This window comes from Mixophyes fleayi, chromosome 10 (assembly GCF_038048845.1).
Source record: "Mixophyes fleayi isolate aMixFle1 chromosome 10, aMixFle1.hap1, whole genome shotgun sequence".
Lineage (NCBI taxonomy): Eukaryota > Metazoa > Chordata > Amphibia > Anura > Limnodynastidae > Mixophyes > Mixophyes fleayi.
In genome coordinates, this window is record NC_134411.1 from 77640520 (window position 1) to 77665976 (window position 25457).

The 25457-nt window shown below is 40.3% G+C and overlaps 1 protein-coding gene across 1 annotated transcript; it reads left to right on the forward strand.

Annotated features, from left to right (window-relative positions):
* Positions 1-6: 6 nt before the first annotated feature.
* PRMT7 (protein arginine methyltransferase 7) lies at positions 7-25457 on the forward strand. The gene is made up of 18 exons (XM_075188915.1): positions 7-110; positions 1514-1651; positions 3867-3903; positions 4471-4620; positions 4827-4935; positions 6344-6456; positions 9194-9423; positions 10419-10599; positions 11864-11991; positions 13243-13378; positions 13587-13670; positions 13926-13973; positions 15428-15517; positions 15986-16147; positions 19975-20049; positions 22247-22407; positions 24356-24452; positions 25112-25457. Exons 2-18 carry the CDS (start codon positions 1557-1559, stop codon positions 25274-25276), a joined length of 2061 nt encoding a protein of 686 aa, XP_075045016.1. The 5' UTR covers positions 7-110; positions 1514-1556; the 3' UTR covers positions 25277-25457.

Here is a 25457-nt window from a genome sequence, read left to right on the forward strand (position 1 = left end):
CGCAGCCATCTTGTGTGTGGCAAGGATAGCCTGACACACGTGCTTCCGATATTTTGCATTGTGGGAAGATGGCAGCTTCCAGCAAAATAGCAGTGTGAGAGTGATGCAAAGTAAGTGTCAGTGATTTGTGTAGGGTGGTAATCTAACATATCCACTTTCACTGTCTTTTTTTTTTTTTTTTTAACAAATGGAGCACGCAGACCATTCAGTGGTACAGCTCTTATTTAAATACATTGTATTATAGTAATATGTATGTCTGCAAGCGCCACAGAATACTTCCTAACTGTGCCTCTCCTCCTCCAGCTGTGTGGTGTATAGATCTATAAGGATTAATGAATACATAGGCCCCTACATGTGTCTGTGTTGTGCTGTATTAGTAAGAGATGTATGTATCTACTGTGGTGTTTCCATATTGGGCATAAAGTCATGGGCGAGCTTATATGGCAGATTACTTAATAGTTATGCTGTTCTATGAAGTAAAACACACAAGCTACTGAATAAACTGCTTTAGTTGCTGGTAATTTTTCTGTATTTTGTTTACTGTTTTACCCTGTTTGGTCCACTGCCTGTTTTCTGTACAACACTGCGAAAATATTGTGGTGCCCTATAAATAAAGATTAATAATAATATACAATATTGACAATCAATTAAAAAATCATAGGCAGATGTTAGTAAACAAGCTCTGAGCAGTGTTGCAACTTTGCAGTATCAGAGAATAGTATTTGCTGATGCAGAGTGACACATGGTACACTTGTGGGCTGCTGAATGGGGCAGATCTGTCCCTTCAATGTTTTGGCTGAACCCTGAGATTACATGAGATGTGATAATCAGTGGCAGATGTCAGCGCAGTCAGGCTGACATCTGTGGATCAGATTATCGTGCATGCCCAAAGCTGATTAGATTAGGTCATTTTGTGGTATGCCGATCTTATCGGTGCCAAATGTGAAATATAAGGCCAGTTTGCGGAAACTGGTGATTGTGTGGCAAACGTTATAGATCGAGTACGAGAGGTGTGTTTCCGAAAGCCTGCCCTTGTGTGTACTTGTGAGCCAACGAAGTGCACACAAGTACCCTTTGACATTTAAAAAGTAATATTTACATCCAACTTGTGTGCAATAATGAATTTTAGTCATTTGTGGTGCTTGTGGCTGTACATAGATATATTGGGGGACATTTATGACAAGTGTCAAGCGTGTAGAAAAGATGGTGTTGCACGTAGCAACGCCATAAAAATCTGCTGTGTTGGGCTAAATGCATTAAAAAGGCACATCTATTTATACACATTATTACTGGCCCTTTAAAGTTTTGGGAAGCATTTTGTAAAGAAAAACTCTACAAGAGAGAAACATCTGGGAAAAAGACAGAGACATTGCCTGCTATATGTGTTAATATTAATGTACAGCGCTGCGGAATTAGTGGCGCTATATAAATAAATGATGATGATATTAATGTTATTAACATTATAATGTACCATGAGCTGCAGTTTTTCTGATATACAAATATTGTTTTACAGGTTTCTCCTTTGGTGACTTCCGGCCTTTACACAATTCATAACAATGAAGGTTTTTTGTGGTCGCGTTAACCCTACAACAGGGGCGGTAGACTGGGTGGAGGAGGATGAGAATTACGATTATCACCAAGAGATTGCCAGGTTAGTGCTTGAGAAAAAGAAAACATCTTTAAATTGTTTTTTGTTTTTTTTATATACAGCATATCTTACAGAATATTGACAAATATTCTCTGTACAGCGCTGCGGAATCGATCACTCCATTTACCTGCATGCTGAAATCATAAAAAAATCAGGATTTGGATTCAGTTGGCCAAATTCTTTGGCGTTAGTTGTGTTCAGATGTTTTGCCTTAATTTAAAAACAAATGAAAATGCCTATTATTCAGCTGATGCAATAAACCCTGAAACATCCTTTTAAAATTAGGACAGAGGTGCCTGAATTATAAAATGTTATCTCCTGGAAGTAGTCAGTGTTCAGCACACTAAAATTGCCATGAAATCAGGATTTGGATAGAAGGAGTTGGCCAAACCAGAATCTAAAAACCCTTCGTATCCACCCAAATCCCAAACAGATTGTTGTAATGACTGCGGGCCTGATTCATTAAGGATCTTAAATGAAGAGGATCCTTATTTCAGTCTCCTGGACAAAACCATGTTACAATGGAAGGGGTGCAAATGTGTGTTAGGGTTAAACACTAACTGTTTTTTCATGTAGCACACAAAAACTTGACAGCTTATTTGTACACTGAAATTCAAAGTTGATATGTGTGTGTTACATGAAAAAACAGTCAGTATTTAACTTATGTGCAAAACAGAACACACATTTGCACCCCTTCCATTGTAACATGGTTTTGTCCAGGAGACTGAAATAAGGATCCTCTTAATTTAAGATCCTTAATGAATCAGGCCCCGCATCTTTGATAATATATACTGCATACTTGCCAACTCTCCCGGAATGCCCAGGAGACTCCCGAAATGCGGGTCGATCTCTCGGACTCCTGGGAGAGTGGGCAATTCTCCCGATTCCCGGCCGGCTCTGCAAATTAAATGGAAGGGGCGAGGCTTAGTAGTGCCGTGTACGCATTATTGTAGCCCGCCCCCTATATTGGCCAAAAAAGTGATGACTGCTTTGGGGGCGGGCTAACGGCACGATTTTTTTGAGCCCCGCCCCCACACACCCACCTGCCTCCTGGACCACCCGGGACACAAGTTGCCAATGTGCGTAACTATGATATACTGATGGATTGCTTCACCCTAACTGTAAAGGATTAGAGGGAACCGCCCTGTTACCGGCAAGTCGGTAGTTATTTGAACACCAGAGTGATAGTAAGATCTTTATAATAACATGGTTCCAATAGCACTAATGAGCTGCAACTTACAGCATGGTGTAGTTTTTTTATTGTCATAGTACTGTATAGTAATTTGTGTGGTATATTACTGCAAGTTTTCGGTATAGCAGTTCACATGTTACATATATCTGTGTAGACATAATATATGTCTATATCGTTAATGTAACATTCGCTGAAACAAACTGTTTACTACCATCATGTGCAATTGTAAATTGCCTGGTGTGATGTTTGCTTGTATTTTTCTTGATATTGTACGTTTTTAGATTTTTTTTCCCTATTTTCCAATTTTAATTTGGCCCATTGAAACATGTATAGATTTAGTGCACTTTTTTAACTTAAGTTATTTACATTAACAGTAGGGGGTAAATGTAATAACATGCAGGTTTTTCAACACCGGCGAGTTCAGCGTCTTCGGCGATTAAATTTAAAGCGGCGCTGCATTGTAAAGGGAGACTTCCCTTTACAATGCAGCGCCGCTTTAAATTTAATCGACGAAGACGCTGCACTTGCGGGTGTTGAAGAACCCGCATGTTAATACATTTACTCCTAGATGTGATCTACATCTTTAGTACATTTTTTAGATGTAATATGTACTCCTGACAGTGAGCTCTCTTTTGTTTGCGTGTTCCAGCTCTCTGTATTTAATATTCAAAAAAGCTTTGCACGTTTGTGCAATGGGACATAAGTGGGTGGGGCTAATTGAAGGTCACCTCTAGCTCTTGTACATCATGTCCTAGCTCAGGGGTAGGTGGCTCTCCAGATGTTTGTGAAACTACAAACTACAAGTCCAAGCATGCTTTGCCAGTAGATAACCAGCAGATAGCTGGCAAGACATGCTGGAATTTGTAGTTTCACAACAGCTGGATTGCCGCAGGTTGCCTACCCCTGTCCTAGCTGGTGACCACACTTTATTTTCTACATTTAACTTGCATGCAGTAGTAGCTTTTCAGATTCATTCTCTAATTGTTAACCTGATGCTTTTTGTTTCTACAACAAAACTTCTTCCAGGTCATCATATGCTGACATGTTACATGACAAGGACCGCGTAAGTATAGAAATGGTTGTTTGTTACTTTTCTTTGTATATAATAAGGCCAGGCATTCACATGAAATGTCCTTTGACCCGTTTGTTCATAAGTGTTCGATAAGCACATAGCAATTTATTTTATGCAAAGGACTTATGTTCTCATATTGTTATCATGGAAGATGACAAGCCTGAAATAAAATGCATTCATGAATTAATAAAATGAATTGATTCGGAAAAACATGAGAAGCAAAGCACTTTTAATGACAATATTAACAGCAAATTTCAGAATTCTGTGCCTTTCTTTTCATTTTAGTTAGCATACATATTACATTCATCTACTTTCATTCTGATTCCTAAAATTGGTGTTTTATTCTCCTAATGTACTGACTAAATTGTACGAAACAAAAAAACTACTTGACAGTAAAAGCAACACTGCCTCCACCAAGGTGTGAAAAATATACAATTCCAATAGAAATCAGCTTACTTAATGATTTATGAAAGGTGCCTGATCTTCCGTATAGAAACTTTATATGTGTGTTAATAGCCTGTACTGTGTTATTTGATAATTGTGTCTTGCTCTCTGCAGAATGAGAAGTATTACCACGGCATCCGTGCAGCTGTGAGGAGAGTGAAGGAAAGAGGGGAAGAAGCTGTAGTTTTAGACATTGGAACAGGGACTGGGCTCCTGTCCATGATGGCTGTCACAGCTGGAGCAGACTATTGCTATGCCATTGAGGTGAGCATCCTTCATCATTTATATATCGCTTCCTGTTACTGGAATATGGGTTTTTTTTTTAGGTGGATATTTTTTCTCTACCTGGATCTCCGATCTGCCAGCTTCTGTCACAGGGTCATAGGTCACTGCAGGATGAAACGAATTGTGAATTCAAGTTCATCCACAGTCCTGGCGAAGGACTTACTCATGTGTTGTTATTTTGCCAGGTCTTCAAGCCCATGGCAGATGCGGCGGTAAAAATAGTGCAGACCAATGGCTTCAGTGACAAGATCAAAGTTATTAACAAGCATTCAACAGAGGTGACAGTGGGACCAGGTGAGACCAGGAGGATTGTTTCATTTCTATCACTTAAAATTCCATTAAACCCCAAATATTGTCATTTTCAGATACCATATCTATAGGACTGTGTCAGCAAGTTGAGAATGCTGATATTTCAGTTACTGATACATCAGTTGCCCTGTCCTTTGTGTGAGTCAACCAGTACACTCAGTGCATTTCTGCAAAGCAAGACTACAAAGCTGTCAGTCACTCTGTGTCTGCTGTGTTAGAGGCACTTCTCTCCTAATCTGGCAACCTGCTGAGGAATGAAAGAGAGCATGGTGCACTAATTTAGTTAACTATAAACACTCCAGTTATTTCATGTATGTTATTCAGATCATTCATACACCGTTTTGACATGTATAATTGTCAAATATGGACTTTACGTGTTGTTTACTTTTATACTACTGTTGATTTTTGTACTATGCTCAGAGTTAAAATCGGTAAATAGTACTAATCCCTAAAACCTAAGTGAATTCAAAGTTGCAGATGCGGTGATGACCCTTTTCATTATTTCCCTTTTCCTGCTTATTAAAATGCATTTATCAGCTACACACAGTGGAGGCAGACATTTTATGGACTGAACCAACATTTGCTGCCTGTTAATTCACCAGGATAGTGGTTTCCAACCTTTCTCATTTAACACACTCATGACTCCTTTTCTCATGACCGACCAATGTTAAAATATTGTTGAAATGAAACTAGAATCCCACATGCCTTTGAGTTTATTGGATGCACAAAGTGACTCCAGCTAACTTGTCACATTGTACAGTTAATATACAGTTCACATATAACTCTCATCACATCTTGTCAACCTTTTTAAGCATTTTTCCCTCATACACACAAATTCTTGCAACATACACACAGGTATTGTACCAATATGTTGTGTTGTTAACCAGTGCACTAGAGATAAAGACATCATGTACACAGGAGGCAGCCATGTTGTGGTCTGTACCAATATTCATGAGAATGCTTTTGTGCCTCATTAATGCCACTGATGTCACTGGCTTTTCCTATAATGATAAGTTGCATTCTCATGAATAATGGTTCATCACACAAAATGGCTGCCTCCTCTGTGGGTTCAGTTCTGTATCAAATGGATTAATTAAAGACATATTGGGAAATTTGTATGAATTTAAATTCATACAAATTTCTATTGTACATGTTACTAAACTACAACTCCCAGGAGTTTCTTCTAAACGCTAGATCAGGCCTGGCCAACCTGTGGCTCTCCAGGTGTGGTGAAACTACAAGTCCCAGCTTGCCTTGCTGGCTATCTGCTGGCAAAGCATGCTGGGGCTTGTAGTTTCACCGCACCTGGAGAGCCACAGGTTGTCCAGGCCTGCTCTAGATATTACATCAGTTGGACTGGCAGGTCATGCTGCGACGGCTTCTTCTCTTGCAGGAGGAGACATGGTGCGACGAGCCAACATCCTAATCACAGAGCTGTTTGATACCGAGCTCATTGGAGAGGGAGCTCTTCCTAGTTATGAACACGCTCAGCGTAATCTCATGCAGGTATGTCTAATTCCTACAGGCCAGATCTCACGCTGTGCATTCTGCAACCCTATCGCACTGTATCATTGTAGCTCTTCCTTTGATTAAAACTACCAATATATTTCTACATCAAACATTAAATTCCTACAGTTGTGTCCACATGGTCAGTGGGACACCTGCTTTCTTGATCTCAAGGTTAAAATCTAGTGAACGGTAAGAACAGGGGATCAAATCCTAGGTGTTTATAGTACTAGGCAGCACTAAAAGACTCGTAAGTCCATAAGAGAATTCCTGGGTGACTTATCATAACTTTATATTCAACCAGTTATACATGGATATTCTTAAATGAAGTGACCACCCTAATATACTGTATATTTTAATTATTGAGCATTACCCCACCTAATTCTCAGAATGGTAGGGGTCCTAATTTTTTATAACCCTCCTCTTTAGAGTTAGGAGTAGATCCAGCTAGCACAGTGATAGGCAACAGGCGGCCCTCTGGTCCTTCACCTGCGGCCCCCAGACTCTTCTGCTTTATTGTCCGAGTTATTTGTTATAGATGGTAACTCTGTTGTACAATGGCTGCTGATGTGTTATTACAGATAGGTGTCTCTGTCTTTGATTAAATGTAACATAGTAACATAGTTGATGAGGTTGAAAAAAGACACCAGTCCATCAAGTTCAACCTATTTTGGATCTCCTGCGATCCTGCACTTATATTTGAAATTGATCCAGAGTAGGCAACCGCCCATCTGTTTCAATTGTGAAAATCCCCCCAGATTCAATATTGCAGTCCTATTTTTACCCTATATCCACTACTATCCTTCATTTTAATTAACGGTCGTATCCCTGGGTACACTTTTCCGCTAAAAATTTGTCTAACCCTTTCTTAAACATATCTATTGAATCTGCCATCACAACCTTCCCTGGCAATGAATTCCATATCTTGACTGCTTTTACTGTAAAGAACCCCTTCCTTTGCTGGTTGTGAAATTTCCTCTCTAACCTTAGGGGGTGACCGTGTGTCCTGTGTATAGTCCTAGGGGTAAAAAGTTCCCATAAAAGTTCTTTGTATTGACCCTTAATGTATTTGTACATAGTAATCATATCTCCTCTTAGACGCCTCTTTTCTAAAGTAAACATGCCTAAACTGGCTAACCTTTCCTCATAACTTAATGACTCCATACCCTTTATCAATTTTGTCGCTCTTCTCTGAACCCTTTCTAGTTCCAGAATATCTTTTCTATAGAGTGGTGCCCAGAACTGTACTGCAGATTCAAGATGAGGTCTTATCAACGATTTATACAGTGGCAAAATTACACTGTCTTCCCTTGCATCTATGCCCCTTTTTATGCATGCCTACTTTGTTTGCCCTTGCAGCTGCTGCTTGACATTGAGCACTATTGCTAAGTCTACTGTCTTTGAGCACTCCCAAATCCTTTTCCATTATAGATTCTCCTAAATTAATACCATGTAATTTTATAACTTATTACTGAGATTAAGGGTGATATTCTGCCCTTTTGATGGTTAAGGGACGTCTATTTGGCCCCTGATCAGGTTTCCTATCTCTGACCTAGAAGATACAATTTTGCACCTTGGCTAAACCATGTTTACCTGCTAGAGTTTGGCTACAGTTTTTCACTAGTAAAATTCATTTTATAAAATAGCATGAGATGCTATCTTGTGCGTCTGATTCAGTAAACCACAGACATTTTAATTCAAGATATTTGCCTTTCGCCTCTGTGGCAATTCACGCTGTTCCCCTTAGAGAAGTTGTAATTTGGAGGTCGGCCAAATTATAACCTACAGTTATCAAGTTATTGCATTTTGTCACCTATTTACAGGGGCTATTTCCAACATGATTTTGGGCTTTGTTATAAAACTGAAGATGGCTCCCATGGGAGGGGCATAGTAGGGGGTCCTTCAGTTTAAGATTTAAAGTGCCCTAGCTCCAATTCCACCTACCATCTACCCAATACATCACAGTGTCCCCCCATGGCCTAGGAAAACTGATTTTATGGTGATTAAAGAAATCCTCTTTTTGTGGACTCGTCAGTTAACCACCAGTGCTATTAAAAGCTGATTTCACCCCATAATAAGGTTATGGAATGTGGTGAGATGTAATAACATGATATATGCACCTTATCTACATTCCATCCATCTGGTAATTTGCAGGATCCCTGATATTTGTAGCAACCCTGAGCTGGAGATGCTCTTTGTTCCCCAGACAGACAATGATCATACTAGCAGTGTTACGTTTCCTCCCCCATGATTGTCCTAATTATGCAGATGAGAATTGATAGAAGAGGTGCACTGACAGCTCTACACAAGGCCCAGGTGAGCAGAGGAGCATCTCTTCTTCAGGGTCATTCGACACATCACAGGGCTCACTAGATCATAGGAGCACATTAGTATCATAGTGAGTTTAATTCTTTGTCACCTAATTTCACCGAAAGCTAAGATTTGGGTAGAATCAGACTTTCAGGATGTAGATACCTATATATATATATATATATATATATATATATATATATATATATATATATATATATATATATATATATATATATATAATCATGACATTGTGACATTTTACTCATTTCCCCTTTAATATTGGACATTTAGGTCTCTTTCTTATACTTTGTATCACTGTATCACTTTATTTATGTAACTGTTCCCTTATCACTGTCAGCATCAATTCTCTTCTATTTTCTATTCTAAGCAATGATCATCTCTGTCTCTCCCCCTGGCCCTACAGGAGCGGTGGGAGGCTGTCCCTCACAGGGCCACGGTTTATGCCCAGCTGGTGGAATCTCACAGGCTCTGGAGCTGGAATAAGCTGTTTCCCATACAGTTGGACTGCAGGACCATACAGCCCCCTCCTGAAATGCAGAGCTGCCCAGGAGCCCCCTCGGTTTGTGATGTTCAACTGAGCCAGCTAAACCCAGGTGACTTCACACCACTCAGTGACATCATGGTCATCTTCAGGTGAGGACCCCGATTTCATTCATTGCCCTTCCTGGTGAATTAATAAGGAGATTATGTATATACAGTGGTCACATGACTTTAAGGTGCTTTTGTTGTAGTTTTTTTTTGCAATTTACAATGCACAATATTTTATTCATTTTAGTGGGGTTTTTTTTAACCCTTATTGTCCTAGAATTCAAACTCCTGACACATCTACATTAAGAGAATTCAAAGTGACAAATTCCTACGACTATTGTATCTGTTTCCTAACACTGCGCAGGAGATATATGTGTGCAAATCATAGTCATATTACATTGTTTGTGGGATTCCTTGGTGGCATGTATATGGCAGAAAATACAGATTACTAATATAGTGTGGGATGGCATATAAAATGACATGAATAAATGTGATTTAATGGTTGTCTGTGACTACCAGCCATTTATAAGTACAGCTCTACAGACAAGTGCGTTCTGTATGGATACTGTTTATATCGAGTTGTGTAGGAAATCTTAGTACTTTCAGTTCCAATGTTTAGTTCATTATTCTGCTTATTATATGACTAAGAAACTTAATAATTGGATGCAGTTTTCTTATATACCAAAGCAGCACAATAAGATACAGATCACATTTTAAAGACTGTGGGGCTGATACAGTGTTGGAAGTAAATTAATCTTTAAAAATAATGAGCATGGGAAACGAGGATAGATGCGTCCGCCTATTGCAGCATGTGCAAACAGGACTGTTCAGCCTGCATTTGCACGCCAATTCGCTCCCCTCTCCCGACGCAATTAGTCATAAGTGCCAGATCTGCGCTAGTCTGCATAGGCGTACATGCGTGCACACACCTGGGCATGCGCAGAGCGATGTCACACCAGATACGCTAGGCAAACTGGCGTACATACCACTTTGCATCAGCCCAATAAAGAATACTTTCTTACATCGGTAACATAAAATAGATAGCTGCTAATGGACTGGATCATGTCACTTGCTCATCCTTTTCTCTTTTACGACCTCAGAGTGGATTTCAGCCAGCACATCAGCAGTTCTGCAGCCTCTCATCCGGTCAACTTTACATCTGCCACCAACGGAGCAGCCCAGGTGGTTCTCTCATGGTGGGATATAGACATGGACCCTGAAGGGACAATCAACTGCAGCATGAAGCCAAGCTGGCTGTATCCTCGCCTTCATCCTGTCCCTGTAAGGATTATAAGGAATAGAACTCTTAGGGCCTGAGTCATTAAGGAAAGGAAAGCAAAAAAAAAGGAGTAACTTTGCACCTTGGCAAAACCAATTTGCATTGGAGGGGGATGTAAATTTAAAATATGATGGCAGATTTTTAGTTGGGGTAGGACATGTCCTAGATCAACTTTAAATTTCAGTGTAAAAATAAAGCCATCAAGTATTTGTGTGCTACATGAAAAAACAGCCAATATTTAACTTATGTGCAAAATTATAATCTAATTTGCACCCCTTGCATTGTAACATGGTTTGTCCAGCAGCAAACTTGCTCCTTTTTTTTGCCTCGCTCTCCTTAATGACTCGGGTCCTTAATGTGTGCAGTGATAGGAGAATTCTTCATGCCGGCAAACATTGTGTGATCCATTTATACATGGAAGCCAAATGCTGCTAATGATTTTCTATGCTAATTAAGACAAAATTGTAAAATATATATGGTAATATTTTGTAACCAAAGCATCAGGAATAAAAAAGTTATCCATGTGATAATTTAACAAGAATGTAGATTGCATGCATTTAGTTTCACATATAAGTGCACAATGTTTCTGCATCAATGTTATAGGAGCCTCGCGTAACTCCTCTGTACTATAGAGGACCCTGCTCTTTCCATTGTCTTAAGTCTCAGTCTATGGCAGGCCTGGCCAACCTGTGGCTCTCCATGTGTTGTGAAACTATAAGTCCCAGCATGCTTTGCCAGCTATCGGCTGGCTATCTACTGACAAAGCATGCTGGGGCTTGTAGTTTCACAATACCCGGGGAGCCACAGGTTGTCCAGGCCTGGTCTGTGGCTTCTTGATTCCCACCATCACTCTCCCCATATCTTGACTGCTTTCAGACACAGGAGTAGACGGGTCACTGCCTCCTAAAAGATCAGTACATCCTCTGAAACAGTCTGATGATCTGATTGGTTGTTCTATCCACGTCCATTTCAGAATTGAAGGTTTATTACCATAAAGGTTCTCTGACCAAGGTCAAATGCTCCTTTATAAAGACAAAGTCTAAATGGCTTCTTATCTAATATGGCATTTTAAGTAACAATATGGTAGTAAATAAGTATTTAAATTTGTGGAGAACGCCAACTCTACTGTTTATATGTTTTCGCCAGACTGTTTTGGCTGCTTAGATCATATTTGACTGATTTGATTCTCTATGGCTATTTGAAAATAATTGTATACTATCTCCCAATGTGTGTAACTCTTGCTGTCCTTTTGTTTACTTGCGTTAGTGGAGGGATCACTGGATGCAGTGCGTGTATTTCCTACCGGAGGAAAAGAAGGTGGCGCAGGGGGAGGAGCTTTGTCTCACCGCTCATCAGGATGATTACTGCATATGGTACAGCCTTACAAAGCCCAGGTAACTTCTGTTTCATTATGTCCGCTAAGGTGTAAGTCTGCTGGATATGTTTCCTGGCAGACAGAAGCCTGACCAAAAATATAAGATTCAATCTTGTGACCTTCACTTGTGTAGATGTAAAAGCTCTCACATGACCGAGCTGAGGGTAAGCTCTTTGTAGTGTCCATCAATAAACAACAGACTGGATATTTGTGTGCAAAAGGACGCACACTTCCTGCTTAATCATGGGGGTGTATCAAATATTCAGCTCTCAGTCAGCTCTTTATTGTGAGCTTTGGAGAAATAATAAAGACTAAGGTCTAGATTTACTAAGCTGCGGGTTTGAAAAAGTGGGGATGTTGCCTATAGCGACCAATCAGATTCTAGCTTTCATTTATTTAGTACCTTCTACAAATTGACAGCTAGAATCTGATTGGTTGCTATAGGCAACATCCCCACTTTTTCAAACCCGCAGCTTAGTAAATCTAGTCCTAAGTTACTATTATAGGGGAATAATTCTTTAGCTGAAGATCAGGGGCTAGATTTACTAATGTGCGGGTTTGAAAAAGTGGAGATGGTGCCTATAGCAACCAATAAGATTCTAACTGTCATTTTGTAGATTGTACTAAATAAATGATACCTAGAATCTGATTGGTTGCTATAGGCAACTTCTCCACTTTTTCCAAACCCGCAGTTTAGTAAATATACCCTCTAATCTAAGTTTGTTATAATTGATGTTTAATATAAGGTTCAGATGATCCTCTGAAAGGGACAAAATTTCTAACTTATGCACAAGAAATGGGCGGTGTGGCTCGCTATGGCCAATCAGAGTCTACAGGGTAAATGTATCAAACCCTTATGGAAAAGGAAAAGTGGAGGTGTTGCCATAGCAAAATATCAGGTTCTAGCTATCCGTTATAGAATGCACTCTAGAGAATGATAGCTGCAGTCTGATTGGTTGATATGACCAACAACTCCACTTTTCCTTTTCAGAAGCTTTGATACATTTACCCCTAAGGATTCGTCCATGACACTATGTGAAATAACATAACCACTCGGAAGTTCGCTGTCATTTTTATACTGTAGTATAGAAAGAGAAAGTTAATGGTTGATACGGGTAACACCATCTTTATTTCCTTTGCACCAGTTTTCATCAATGTTCCTGCATATGTAAAATGATTTTGGATGTCTTTTACCCCAGCTGCTTATGGAAAGTGAAGAAGCTCGGATGTAAACATGTCCTGACTTGGTTTCTATATATCCATATTGTAGTACAGAGGAGGACAGTCCAGCCTTCTCAGAGCATCCTGCTTGTCGCTGTGGAGCTCACATTAACTGGAACCGTGCACGCTTTGGGGAGCTGAATGACCAGAGCAGAATGGAAAAGTACAAGAAAGCTCTGAAGAAGGTGAGAAATGCTGGTATGTTGGGAGTTGTAGTTCATCAACCAGTGGAGAGCAACAGCTGCCATAAAGTTGTAGAAAATTGAATGCGCTGTATGTTGGATTTTACTGTGTATGCTGTAAAAAAAATGCCATTATTGAGAACAACGCAGCTGTTACAAAAGTGTCATTACTTTTTTAAATAATTCTTGGTTTATTTTACTTCTTCTATAGATCCTGACGCCAAGTTCGGTGTGCCTGTGTGTGAGTGATGGGAGTTTACTCCCCCTGCTGGCTCATTCTATTGGAGCAGCTCGGGTAATTTTCTTTATCCATTAGTAGTCGGAGGTGATTTATACCTTAATTTCCAGATGAGTTTTAATTTATATCCACCACCTAGTTGCACGCTAGAAGCCCACACTAGGCTTGTTCTTGCTATACTCAAGTCTGTTAACAGTCATAGTTTCAGTATGAGCAATTTCTAGATCTGCAATGAAGTTATAGCATGTCTCTGGTGTACATGTGACACATTTATACTATATGTGTATTGTTATCTATACATTTTGTTTCCAGGTATATACAATGGAGTCTTCATCCATGTCCCAGCATCTCATGGAGAAGGTTAGTGCTAGAAAGTGCAGCATTAGTGTAAATCGTAGTCACGACAATAGACAAAGCAGTCATCTTCTTTGATTGACACCTGCACCTCTACTATTAACAGTGAGGTCCCCCTATGTGTCATCAATGTCTTAGACATTATTTAAATTGGCTGTTGGTGTGTGCAGACATTCCCATGACACTGAGCTCATGTGATCATTAAGAGCCAATCTGCTACAAGCTGGCAGCTTGGTACCACAGTGAGAATGTTCCTGCTAGTAGTCATGAATATTCTTGTACAAGTAGAATATAGAAGAAACTATACAGCTGTAACACTAAATGTAAACATGTGTAGTTATGTATTGTCAGTTCAGTTATCTGTTTATTTAATGTGTATATATACACACACACACACACACACACACACACACACACACACGACATCATGTACTCTTTGGGGCATACACACAGGCACTGAAAACAACGATAGTTGAAGCATTGACAAAGCCTTGTCAATGCTTTTAACAGTGATCAAAGCGCTTCATTTACACGTCTCTAAACTTCTCTTCAGCAGAGATTACTATCTGCCTAATGAGCACTCCCAGAGAACTCCATTGCACCTTTACCAAGGGAACCATTGTCAGGCGTGTGTATTCTTATATATTTATTTTATCAGCCTTAAAGCATGTGTCATAGGCTTTGCTGTACGATAAACTATTTACAATAATGCCCATGCGTACAAGGTTGTAAAAGATACTTGACTAATTTTTGGAGATCCTGGAGGGGCTGTTGAAAGGGCAAGTGTGGGGGTGACCTTGTGATTCACATCATCACGGTTGACAATGTCCCAATTGTGTCATGTTGAGGTGGAGCCTTGATGGTGCGAAACGCGTCACTGTGACTAGAAATAGAGGTGTAATAGGGTAGGATGGCCTACTCTCCTGGGAGTCTCTTGGACGTTAGAGGAGGGTGGGTAAAAATCTCTTAGGTTGTATACTAGCTGCATTCAAAATACCAGCTAATTTCCTCTCTAGCACTGACGGTCTTATTTTGGATAGAATGTATCTGGTTCGCTCCTTGACTAACACATGAGGGAGCAATTGTAAAACATTGAATTATGTTTTTTGTAATAAAACGGTCTTATTTTTAATGCGTTTCATACATCATACAGGTTAGTCACATCACACTGAGGGGCATATTCAATTGACGACGGGATCGCCGAAAATTCCACGCTCAAAAAATATTACCGTTATTACGGTAATCCTGCGCGGGAAAACCGTTAATACGGTAATTTACTTGCTGGATTTCAGCTCGCAGCTCAGCGAGATATGACCGTAATAATGGTAATATTTTTTGAGCGCAGGATTTTCGGCGATCCCGCCGTCAATTGAATATGCTCCTTTATGTTGCTGAAATGTTGAACGATACCTCTTACCCACACACTTGTCTTATCCTAGGTATTTATGTTTCTCATGCAGCTTTTCCAAACCAACCACCTTAAAGAGGCCATTCAGATTGTACAAAAATCTCCAGACAAGGTCACCGCAGCCGACCTGGGAGACAGTAAGGTGATGTTCTTACCCAGCAATTACTATGATTATTGTGATATCCAGTCAATATTGCGGATACTAGGTGATAAATCTCTCCGGTGTGAATTTGGGGAGCAATGTCACTGAAACTAGTGACATTTAGGGATCAGTTTTTTAATAGATTTCCTTTGGTGCATTTCGCTGAGCATCACACATGGACTGTGAACAGATTGTAAAATTCAGCAACCACAGGGAACATTGATCCCTATGCTATTTATTTAGTTTGTTGCATTAATTTGACAGGGCGCTGTTAAACCACTTGCTTAGCCAATGTAAAGTAAATCCTTAACCAACCAATAGACCTCTTTGTGTGCTTATTTAACGTCTCTTCTTAAGATTTACCTTAAAGTCTTACTCAAACTACTCTATATTTGTGGAACCTATTGCAGGCAAGTGTATTACTGTGAATATAACTTTTTATTGCTATTTTTCATACTGTGCGTTTAGGTCTCTGCTCTGATTGGGGAGCCTTTCTTCACCACCAGCCTCCTGCCGTGGCACAACTTGTACTTCTGGTACTCTCGTTCAGCACTCTCTGGCAATATGACCAAGGACTGCACTGTGCTCCCTCTGTCTGCTTCCCTCTACGTGCTAGCTGTGGAATTTAGGGTGAGAAAAAAACTGATCATTTAATAAGCATATCTTTTCTATGTAACAGATGTGGCTGACAAATGGTATTTGGCAGATGATTCTCAAGTAACAGCCAATAGGAGGCCGACGTGACCAATATATGCATCAGAGTTTAACTGACAAAATGCTGCTAACCTACTATCATCATCGTCAACAACATTTATTTATACAGCGCCAGCAAATTCTGTAGTGCTTTACAATTGGGAACAAACATTAGTAAGACAATACTGGGTAATACATACAAACAGAGAGGTAAGAGGGCCCTACAGTCAATGGGACAATGGGAGTTCGATACACAAGGGCACGTGCTACATCATATTGCACATTGGTCTAGCTAGAATGCAAAGATAAAAATATTGTATTGAGTGGGCTGTGTGATCAGTCACACAGTAATGTTGATCAGAGGGTTGTTGTCTTGCGTTAGCTGTGTAGAGGGTGGTAATAGGGTAACCTAAGGAGATTAAGATGGTGGTTGAGGAATATCATAAGCTTGTCTGAAGAAGCAGATTTTTACTAACCGCCCTATTGAATAAAGTCTGTTCCTGGCAGACCTCCTTGATAAGTTTGGCCCCCTATTAGCTCGTCTCTAGGGGAATGCCGGCAGAGGTGCTAGGCAAGTGACGCTCAGCTGCTTCTTATCTGCGGCAAGACCCCGAGTGAACAGAGCAGATGTTCTATTCACTCACCTGGGTCTTCAGTTCGTGTCCCGCGCTGCATCTAAACAAATGATGAAAATAAAAAGATGAATTTCCTAAAACTAAACTAAGTATAGGCAGGATCCTATGCCGAAGTGACCTATTCTCCTAGGCACTTAGAAAAAACTGAGGAAGCTACAGGAGTGGAGGGGCATAGTAGGGGAGGAGAGTGAAGATCAAACAAGTTGACAAGTGCCAAAACTCCTAGACCCACTACTATACCCCAATGTCTCGCAGTGTCCCCAAATGGTAGGAAAGAGAAAGGTGAGTTTTCAGAGAAAGCTTGAAGGTTTGAAGACTAGAGGATAGTTTTATTGTGTGAGGGAGGGAATTCCACAAAGTGGGTGCAGCCCGAAAAAAAGTCCTGTACCCGGGAATGGGAGGATGTGAGGATACTATAGATCGCTCCTTTTGTGAAATTTCTATTTACTATGCTGTAGGTGTAGACAACCGGGGTCTGATTTATCTTCGGGCAGAAGCTCCGAAACGTGCTTTACGTAATTACATGCATTTCATGTCCAATTGCAAATGACATTTCCGATCGCCTACGACTTAGATGGGCTGAACGGGGTTGGGGAGGGGCGGACGCACGTAAGCAGTGTACAGCAAGGACCTGCCGAGCGCACGCACATTTATCTGATTCAAGTTCTGGGCATCTCTTAGGTACGTGGTTTTTAACCGTATCACTTGCACCAGCTTCAGGGCAGGTTATCTCCATCTGTCATCAGAAATCCCCACTTGCCCCTTACATGCCCATCAGCGTCTCCACCTGTCATCAGACCTCCCCACATGTCCATCAAATCTATCCACTTGCCCCTTACATGCCGATCAGCGTCGTCATCTGCCATCAGACCTCCCCACATGCCCATCAAACCTCTCCACTTGCCCCTTACATGCCCATCAGCGTCTCCATCTGCCATCAGACCTCCCCATATGCCCATCACTCATACCACATGACATCAGATCTACTTACATGGCCCTTACTTTCCATAAGACCTCCCCACATGCCCCTTGCTTGCCATCAGACCACCCCACATACCATCAAACCTTTCCTTATGCACATCAAGCTCCACAAAATGCCTACAGACCTTCACAGATCCAGATCTTCCCAAATGCCATAAAATTTCCTTACATATCATCTAACATGCCCATTATTTAACTCTCACATCTCCCACACTTGTCCACTAGATCCCGTGCAGAGGAAGGAGGGAGAGCACACTATACTCTGACCTCCTGCTTCCCTGATTGCATTATTTGTGATAGGTGACTTACCTGCATTGTGCAGAGGAGGTCACATGATGTGGCTGCTCCCAATCAGTCTTAAGAGATTGGAATCAGCTGACTGGGTTCCCCTACCAGCGCCCAAAACACCTTGCTGAGGCCATGCTCCCGGCCAGGAGCCACATTTTAAAGCCCATAGAGCCGTACGTGGCTCAGGAGTCACTGGTTGGCCAATGGTGCTGTAGAGAGTTTGGGTTTCCTTATAATACACCAATACACTCATTTAATAATAATTTAGTAAAAAAAAAAAAATTTGGCACACTGAAAAGCATATAGACAGACTGACTTTGAAATGGAATGACACTGACTTTTGAGACTGTAGTTTTTTAGTATAGCCAAATGAGTGTCCCTTTATCCCTGACCCCAACGATGTAAGATGGTCCTACTCTCACCACCACTTCACACCAAGTAACATTACATAAGTCAGTGAAAGTGTACAATTCATCAAGTCAATTTTTCTGCTTATTTCAAAGAAACGGAAATAATCGTCCTGCAGCTGTCTCTGTTGCTATTTAAATATGCCGTTTATCTGTTCCTCGTTCAACTCTGTGCTCCCGGAGTCACGCTTCATGTGTCTTCAATATTGCCGTTCCTAGCCCATTAACCTGATCTCCCGGCCTGGTGGGCTGTACTCTCTGATTGCTCTCTGTGTTTCCAACACACTGATAAACACCGTTTTATGTTATTGTGAGGTGCCAGAAAGTCACTATGTTTTATAAATGGAAAATGCTTTTGTAAATTAGGAATTTAGTTAAATAGAAAAAAAAAAGGATGGCGCATAGAAGTCTCTTTTCCTTCTAAACTTCATTGGATCTTAGATCTAAAGTACAAGCTGACCCATTATTAAACAAAGACATCTTGTAACATTTATAAATACTTTTAATACTGATAAGCATTAGAAACGTTTATATAAATTATATATTGGTCAGCGTTATTTAGTAGCACATTTATATCACATTTTCATTTTGTTGATTTGAAATTTTTGTAGATTAGAGTAAAATGACAGTGGCAGGATGCACACTATATACAGTATGTGTGTGTGTATATATGTTTGTATAAATATACATTATTTTGCTTTTCTTGTTGCTAATTGGTAGACTCATATACTCCATAAGACTCATTAATTGAATTGTATCCAAATGAAGGTCATAATAAAGCATATACTTTTACCACCGATACTGCTACACTTTTGCAGAGTATGTTTATATTATATGAAAAGACTGTAAAGTCATTTTTTTTCTTTGCAATAAAAGCTTGGTTACAATGTAGGACCCTCTAGTAACTCCATTAAAAAATGAGTTTGCCTAATGAAAATCCCTATGCTGGAATAACCCCCGATACTTGAGGTTAGATATGCCAGAAATTCCCCATTGAAAACTCAGACTCTTGCTGACAATGTGACAAAAACGCTGTGAATGTCTGACCCTCTAAAACTTAAACAGGCAATTTCAGGCAGAAGTTCTCTTTCAAGTAAGTGATAGAAGCCAGTGTAATGATTTTCTTTAGGCAAAATCATGTTTGGGTGGAGTTACCCTCACGTCTAGCCAAAGCCAACATAAACATGAATGCACATGAATAGACAGTGAATGAACAATGTCTACAACATTTTTACACCACTTTATTTTTAGGGGCACTTTACACTGTTGATTTACTGCTGTCCAGACACTAATTAGCTGTCTTAGCCCTTCCAGAATTTTGGTGTGCAATCTCTTATTAAAAATCTTGTTTGTTTAAATCTCTTCAAAGCATTTGCTAAATCACCTATCCAGCAGATTTTTTTTAAATGTTTGTTTTTTCCTTGACACATTGGTTGTGCTCCTCACTTTTCAGGACCTTTGGAGGATCCGAAGCCCATGTAGAAGCTGTGAGGGGTTTGATGTCAGCATTATGGATGAAATGATTAAGGTTTGAGGTTTTGTTTTGTTTTTTCTTATTTTTTTCTGTAATAAGTCATGAAACTGTACAATTCAAAGTATTCTATATAATTCCATCTGTCAAGTGTACCTAACAATAGATGGTAGACTAACAATTACAGGTCAAGATAAACAGCGCGGCACGCATAACAGCAGCAAATAGTCCATCTGCTAACTTGTAAAGGAAAATAAAAATTCTCCTTTATAACTCCATGGTCTTAATTAGAAATGTATTTCGCTTTTCCATGTTACATTTATTATTATACTTTGCAGCTTACTTTGGCAGATCAGTAGGAACCACTGGGAGGGTTGACTTAGGGAAAGAGAGTTTGGGCTAAAGAGACCCAGCTGTCAGTCTAACAAGTCTTTCCAGTGCCCACCTCTCACATCATTTCCTGCAGAGCTTCATACTGTTCAGGGGAGTTGACATAATGGGGTGGGTCGGCCGAGAGGAGATGGCCCTGATGTCTGTTGTTTATGATCTTGGGATTTTATAAATCGGGCCCTCTCCTGGGTTTGGTTTTTTCTTGGAACACTACTTAGTAACACCTAGGGCTAGATTTACTAAGCTGCGGGTTTGAAAAAGTGGGGATGTTGCCTATAGCAACCAATCAGATTCTAGCTTTCATTTATTTAGTACCTTCTACAAAATGACAGCTAGAATCTGATTGGTTGCTATAGGCAACATACCCACTTTTTCAAACCCGCAGCTTAGTAAATCTAGCCATTTAGCCGGGGCATTTAAAGGCAGCAGCACTTGTTGGGAGTCATACTTTCATTTTCATAGGTATATAATTTGTTTTTTGTTTTTCACTAATGTTTCTGTACTAAAAAGATTTATTATGACTTCGTGTTACTGTTTTTGAAATTAATTTTACAATTGTGATTATTTTAATTAAACATCACCGATGTGGATCCGTTAGACAGCTCTCGGTTTACGCTGACTAACTTGGGGCACAGAGTCTAATAGTTTTCAGCAGGGACCTCCACAAGAGAGTGATGGACTCTCACTAAGCAGCTACTGACTAAACACTAAGGTGGTTATGTACAGGTGGCGGTCAGAGCCCTCTGCTCTGGTTAAAGTCAGAATACAAGGTCAGAGTGAGCCGCATAGATTCATAAACAGGTATCTAACCTAAAAGACGTTGGTCCCAACTATGTGTCATGGGAATTTTTGCTCTGGTTTTGTACATTAGAATCTTCTATATATGCTAATTGAGTTACAACATTGAGTATGCTTACATATGTTTGATAAAGAAAATGTTTAAATTGCAAACTAGCTGATTTTGAGAAGTATTTGGGCACCAATTGCAAGCAAGTTACTAAGGGAAGGATCAGGTTCCCTATTTTTCACCTTTTTAAAATATACAATGTTTCCAAAACAAAAAATATATTTGTTCGGCTATATTACCAAATACGGGGGAAAAATGTAAATAAAATGTACTTGTGTGTTCTAAGAATGAAAACAATTGTTCTCTGTGAAATGGACACATCACCAGAATGTGAAAACTGGGCCTGGTCCTAGAGGGGGAAGAGCCATCCAGCCATGACGTGGTTAAAATGTATGCTATGTCTTCTTCACAACCTTTATACATGTGCCACACCGCAGTATAACCGTTTTATAATGTGCTGTATATGTGGCAGCACATCAGGTGTTACCTGGATCTAGTGTAACTGGTGTAGCATGTTCACATTGGCAAGACTTAGCAGTGTCCTAATGCTTTATATGCATATTACAATTACAGAGTAGACACAGGGAGGACACAGACAATGAACTGTATACAGCTCTTCCTGTAATGTCAGGGTTTAACAACGGATAACATTTATGGTTCAAATTGAAGCACTTTTGATGGAACAATTGGCAACATATGTGATCCAAATTGATCTCTCTTGTAATCAGACACGGATCATTATTTGCTATAATTTTAGATATAATCAAAACCACTATCTGTATGTGCCGTCATTCTCTGACCTCACTAACGGTGTTACCCAGTGTAACCCATTGTGATCCGGCTCCTTGGGCGGTGCATGATCAGTTGGAAGTCCTCCGATGCGGCCATCCTTGTGTGTTATAGTCGGGCTCAACACTAGGATGCCCAATATGTTGACCATTGGTAAAAGTGTCAATGTGGGTTTAGCTAATAACAATCTTCTCTCCAGATCTTAAGTTTCTCATTTTTTCTCTCCAGAAATCTCTAGATTTCCGCGAGTCCCAGGAGGCAGAGCCTCACCCTCTTTGGGAATATCCTTGCAGAGCCCTATCTGACCCCACAAAGGTTATGACCTTTGACTTCCGAGAGACCGTGCCTACAGATGACGTGAAGACAGAGGGTTCTGTGAACCTAGTGAGGTGAGTGGGGGGACTAAGGGATTGTTACGTGAGCTGATGAACGCTCTCTGGACATATGAAGAGTATAAAGTGTACATGCCACCCTCACATACATCCACAGTGACAACTTTATAATTGAGGCTAGAAAGCAAAAATGATGTGTTGTAATCACTGTTTCATCCTTCCCTCTAAGGCTACAGTGGCTGATGTTAATCTACCATCGTGCCTAATGCGTTTGTCTCTCTTATTTGCATAGAATGCCATTCACAACAAAGATGCACTAGACAAAATTTAAAAAGCTAAATAACTAAAATGGCACGTATTAATGGAACAAATGGCTAACATGCTGTATAGGTAGGTCATAAAGTAATACGGTATTAGAAAATGTTAATTATCATCTATGTGTCCACTTTAAATTCAGAGGGCTGATTTATGTCCGGATGCAACTGGGACGTTAGTTCTGTGTTTATAAAGAGCATTCGATTTGTGCGTAGATCCACCTGTATTCAAATCAAACAATCTCTTGAGATATGTTAAGATTTTAATGATAGTGGAAATTCTTGCGGTGCATAGACAGATATAACAGACTGTATTATAGACAAAGTTCACATCAGAACGCACAAAACTTTGATTTGACCATAAATTAAAATGACAACTGTTTACAGTATAATAATACAATACATATTTTCATATGCGTGTGTGTATGTATGTAAATGGTTAAAATACTGTGGCATGTGGAGAGGTGTGGGTTGCATATGTGTCTGTACAGATTGCTCGTTTGCATAGCGATCAAGCTCTATAATTAGATCAGGCCACATTGCATTGATAAACCACTGGATGCAGCCTGAATTTGCTGCATGACGAACACATAGGGCCTGAGGCAGGGTGAGTACAATGCCAGTATGAGTAGTGTATCTGTCATGCGAACTCTCTGAGCATGCCCAGAAAACAGGCACCTGTATATGCGCCCATGCAGATTTGTGTGACTCCTGCACATATGCCAACCTGTGTCTGGAGAATATGGATGAGGGCATCTTACGCCTGAGAACATCGTATTCTTTGTCAGGGGCAGGTGTGAATAGCGGATGATGATAATGACACTCTCCAGCACTTGTGATTGGCTGTTTGCGATTGGACCACTGATGCTGATTGGTGCTTTCTCAGTCGCTTGGACAAATATTATGCTATTGTGTGTGTCCTTCAGCAAAACGTGTTGGTTTTTTTCTGTGCATGAAATGGGGAGTTGTTTCTGCTGTATTAGAGTTTTTTTAAGTTTTATTGATGCCTATTATTGAATGCATTTGTTGCACATGACAACAGATGGGTAAAAACATGGGCGCATGTGAGATGTAGGTGTCTGACGTGGGCCTGGCTTAATCTGGCTCAGCATAAGTGTAAACACTCTTTTTTTTTTTCTCATCCGGCTTGTTTGAGCACACATTACGCCCAACTTGCCACCAATTCTGCATCACGCCCACAGTGTGTCCCGTAGCTTAAAAGTCCTAGGACTATATGTAAAAACACTGTAACTGTTATATGTAGATTTCGCTGACATTATTTACAAAACCTTGTCTAAAATACCTTAGGAAATGTGTGCAGGCTTTGTTGTTTCTCTAGCTATTATTATTGTTGTTAATGAGTTGTGGACAGAGACTGAGAGGTCTGGGTAGAGGTAAAACTAAGGCTTGCCCACAGACAAGATGTAATCCCACACACATGCACCGTGAATAAATGCAATATTGGTATAAGTATAAGATGTACCACCAAGTAACCTAGTTCATTCATGGAGGGATTATTGGTGTTTGAAACTCTTTTCCACTCATATCTAAACCGTGGAGGCAGCCATCTTGTGGACAGAACCAATATTATGGTCCATCCCACAAAATTGCTGTATCCACAACTGGTACACTTCAACATGGCCGTGCAGTCTATCACTTAATATATCACATCATGTTTATCTGTCTCTCAGGCCGGGCATGTGTCACGGAGTGGTACTATGGATGGAATACCAGCTCACAGAAGACATTTCTGTCAGCACGGGCCTGCTGCAAGTGGACGACGAGACGGTGGGTAACTGCCAACCATGATATGTCTACAGTTTCAGTGTTATATTCAGTACAAAACAGCAGATCAATCACTGGCGGATTTTTTTTAATTTTTTTTTAAAAAGCATTGCTGTCCACATATGTACACAAGGGCGGATGTATTTTGCAACTGTGTTCATGTGCTGAATCGTGTTATGTGTGTCTATGGGTGTCAGGAAAGCTTAGAGCCACATAAACAAAAAACAACACCTTGGGGGAACCAGTCTTGCTATAAAAGGTAACTAATAATTACAGAGCAATTAATTGTGACTCTGTTGTGTTTTGTAATACAGCAATCACTCATCCTATGCCCGCTGCCTTTCTCTGCAGTGTCCCTGGTAGTTCCCTCCTCACCCCTTTATGTAACGCTGCGCCAACAGCTAGGACGGGGTAATTCCAGCTCTTTCCTGCAAAACCCACCCAAGGGGTAATGGTGGGCTATGGGCTTAACTAGCCAAGGCTGTTCATGGATCTGCAACCCCATGCAATATACAAGCTCCTGTTCTAAGGTATAAAATATGCAGTTTTATATGCTAAATAACTAATTAATGTTAATATAAAAATGTACATATAAAGGAACTGTAGATACAATAAATAGATATCGTTCTCATCATGCTCTCACATTTTCCTTCATGTCATAGGGGGACTGTCAGTGGTATCCACACAGCAAACAAGGCATCTACTTCCTCAGTTCTCTCCTGGATCTGAGGCCTGGTTCTAGCCACAGCCACAGTTCAGTCACTTATCAGCTGACTTTTCACCCCCAACTGGGAGACCTACGTATGAGCTTCACTCCTGACTCTTAGCATGTGATCACAGCGCTGTTACTAGAGAAGTCACAATGTCACAGGCTGCATAAAACTGCGTTTCTGAATGTCTCTTTCTGGCACCGCATGGTGATGCTGGGAACCACACTTGTACAGTTTCTAAATATGCAGCCTTTGAAGTCTAAACAATAATCTTATTACACACCCTCTGGATATATCA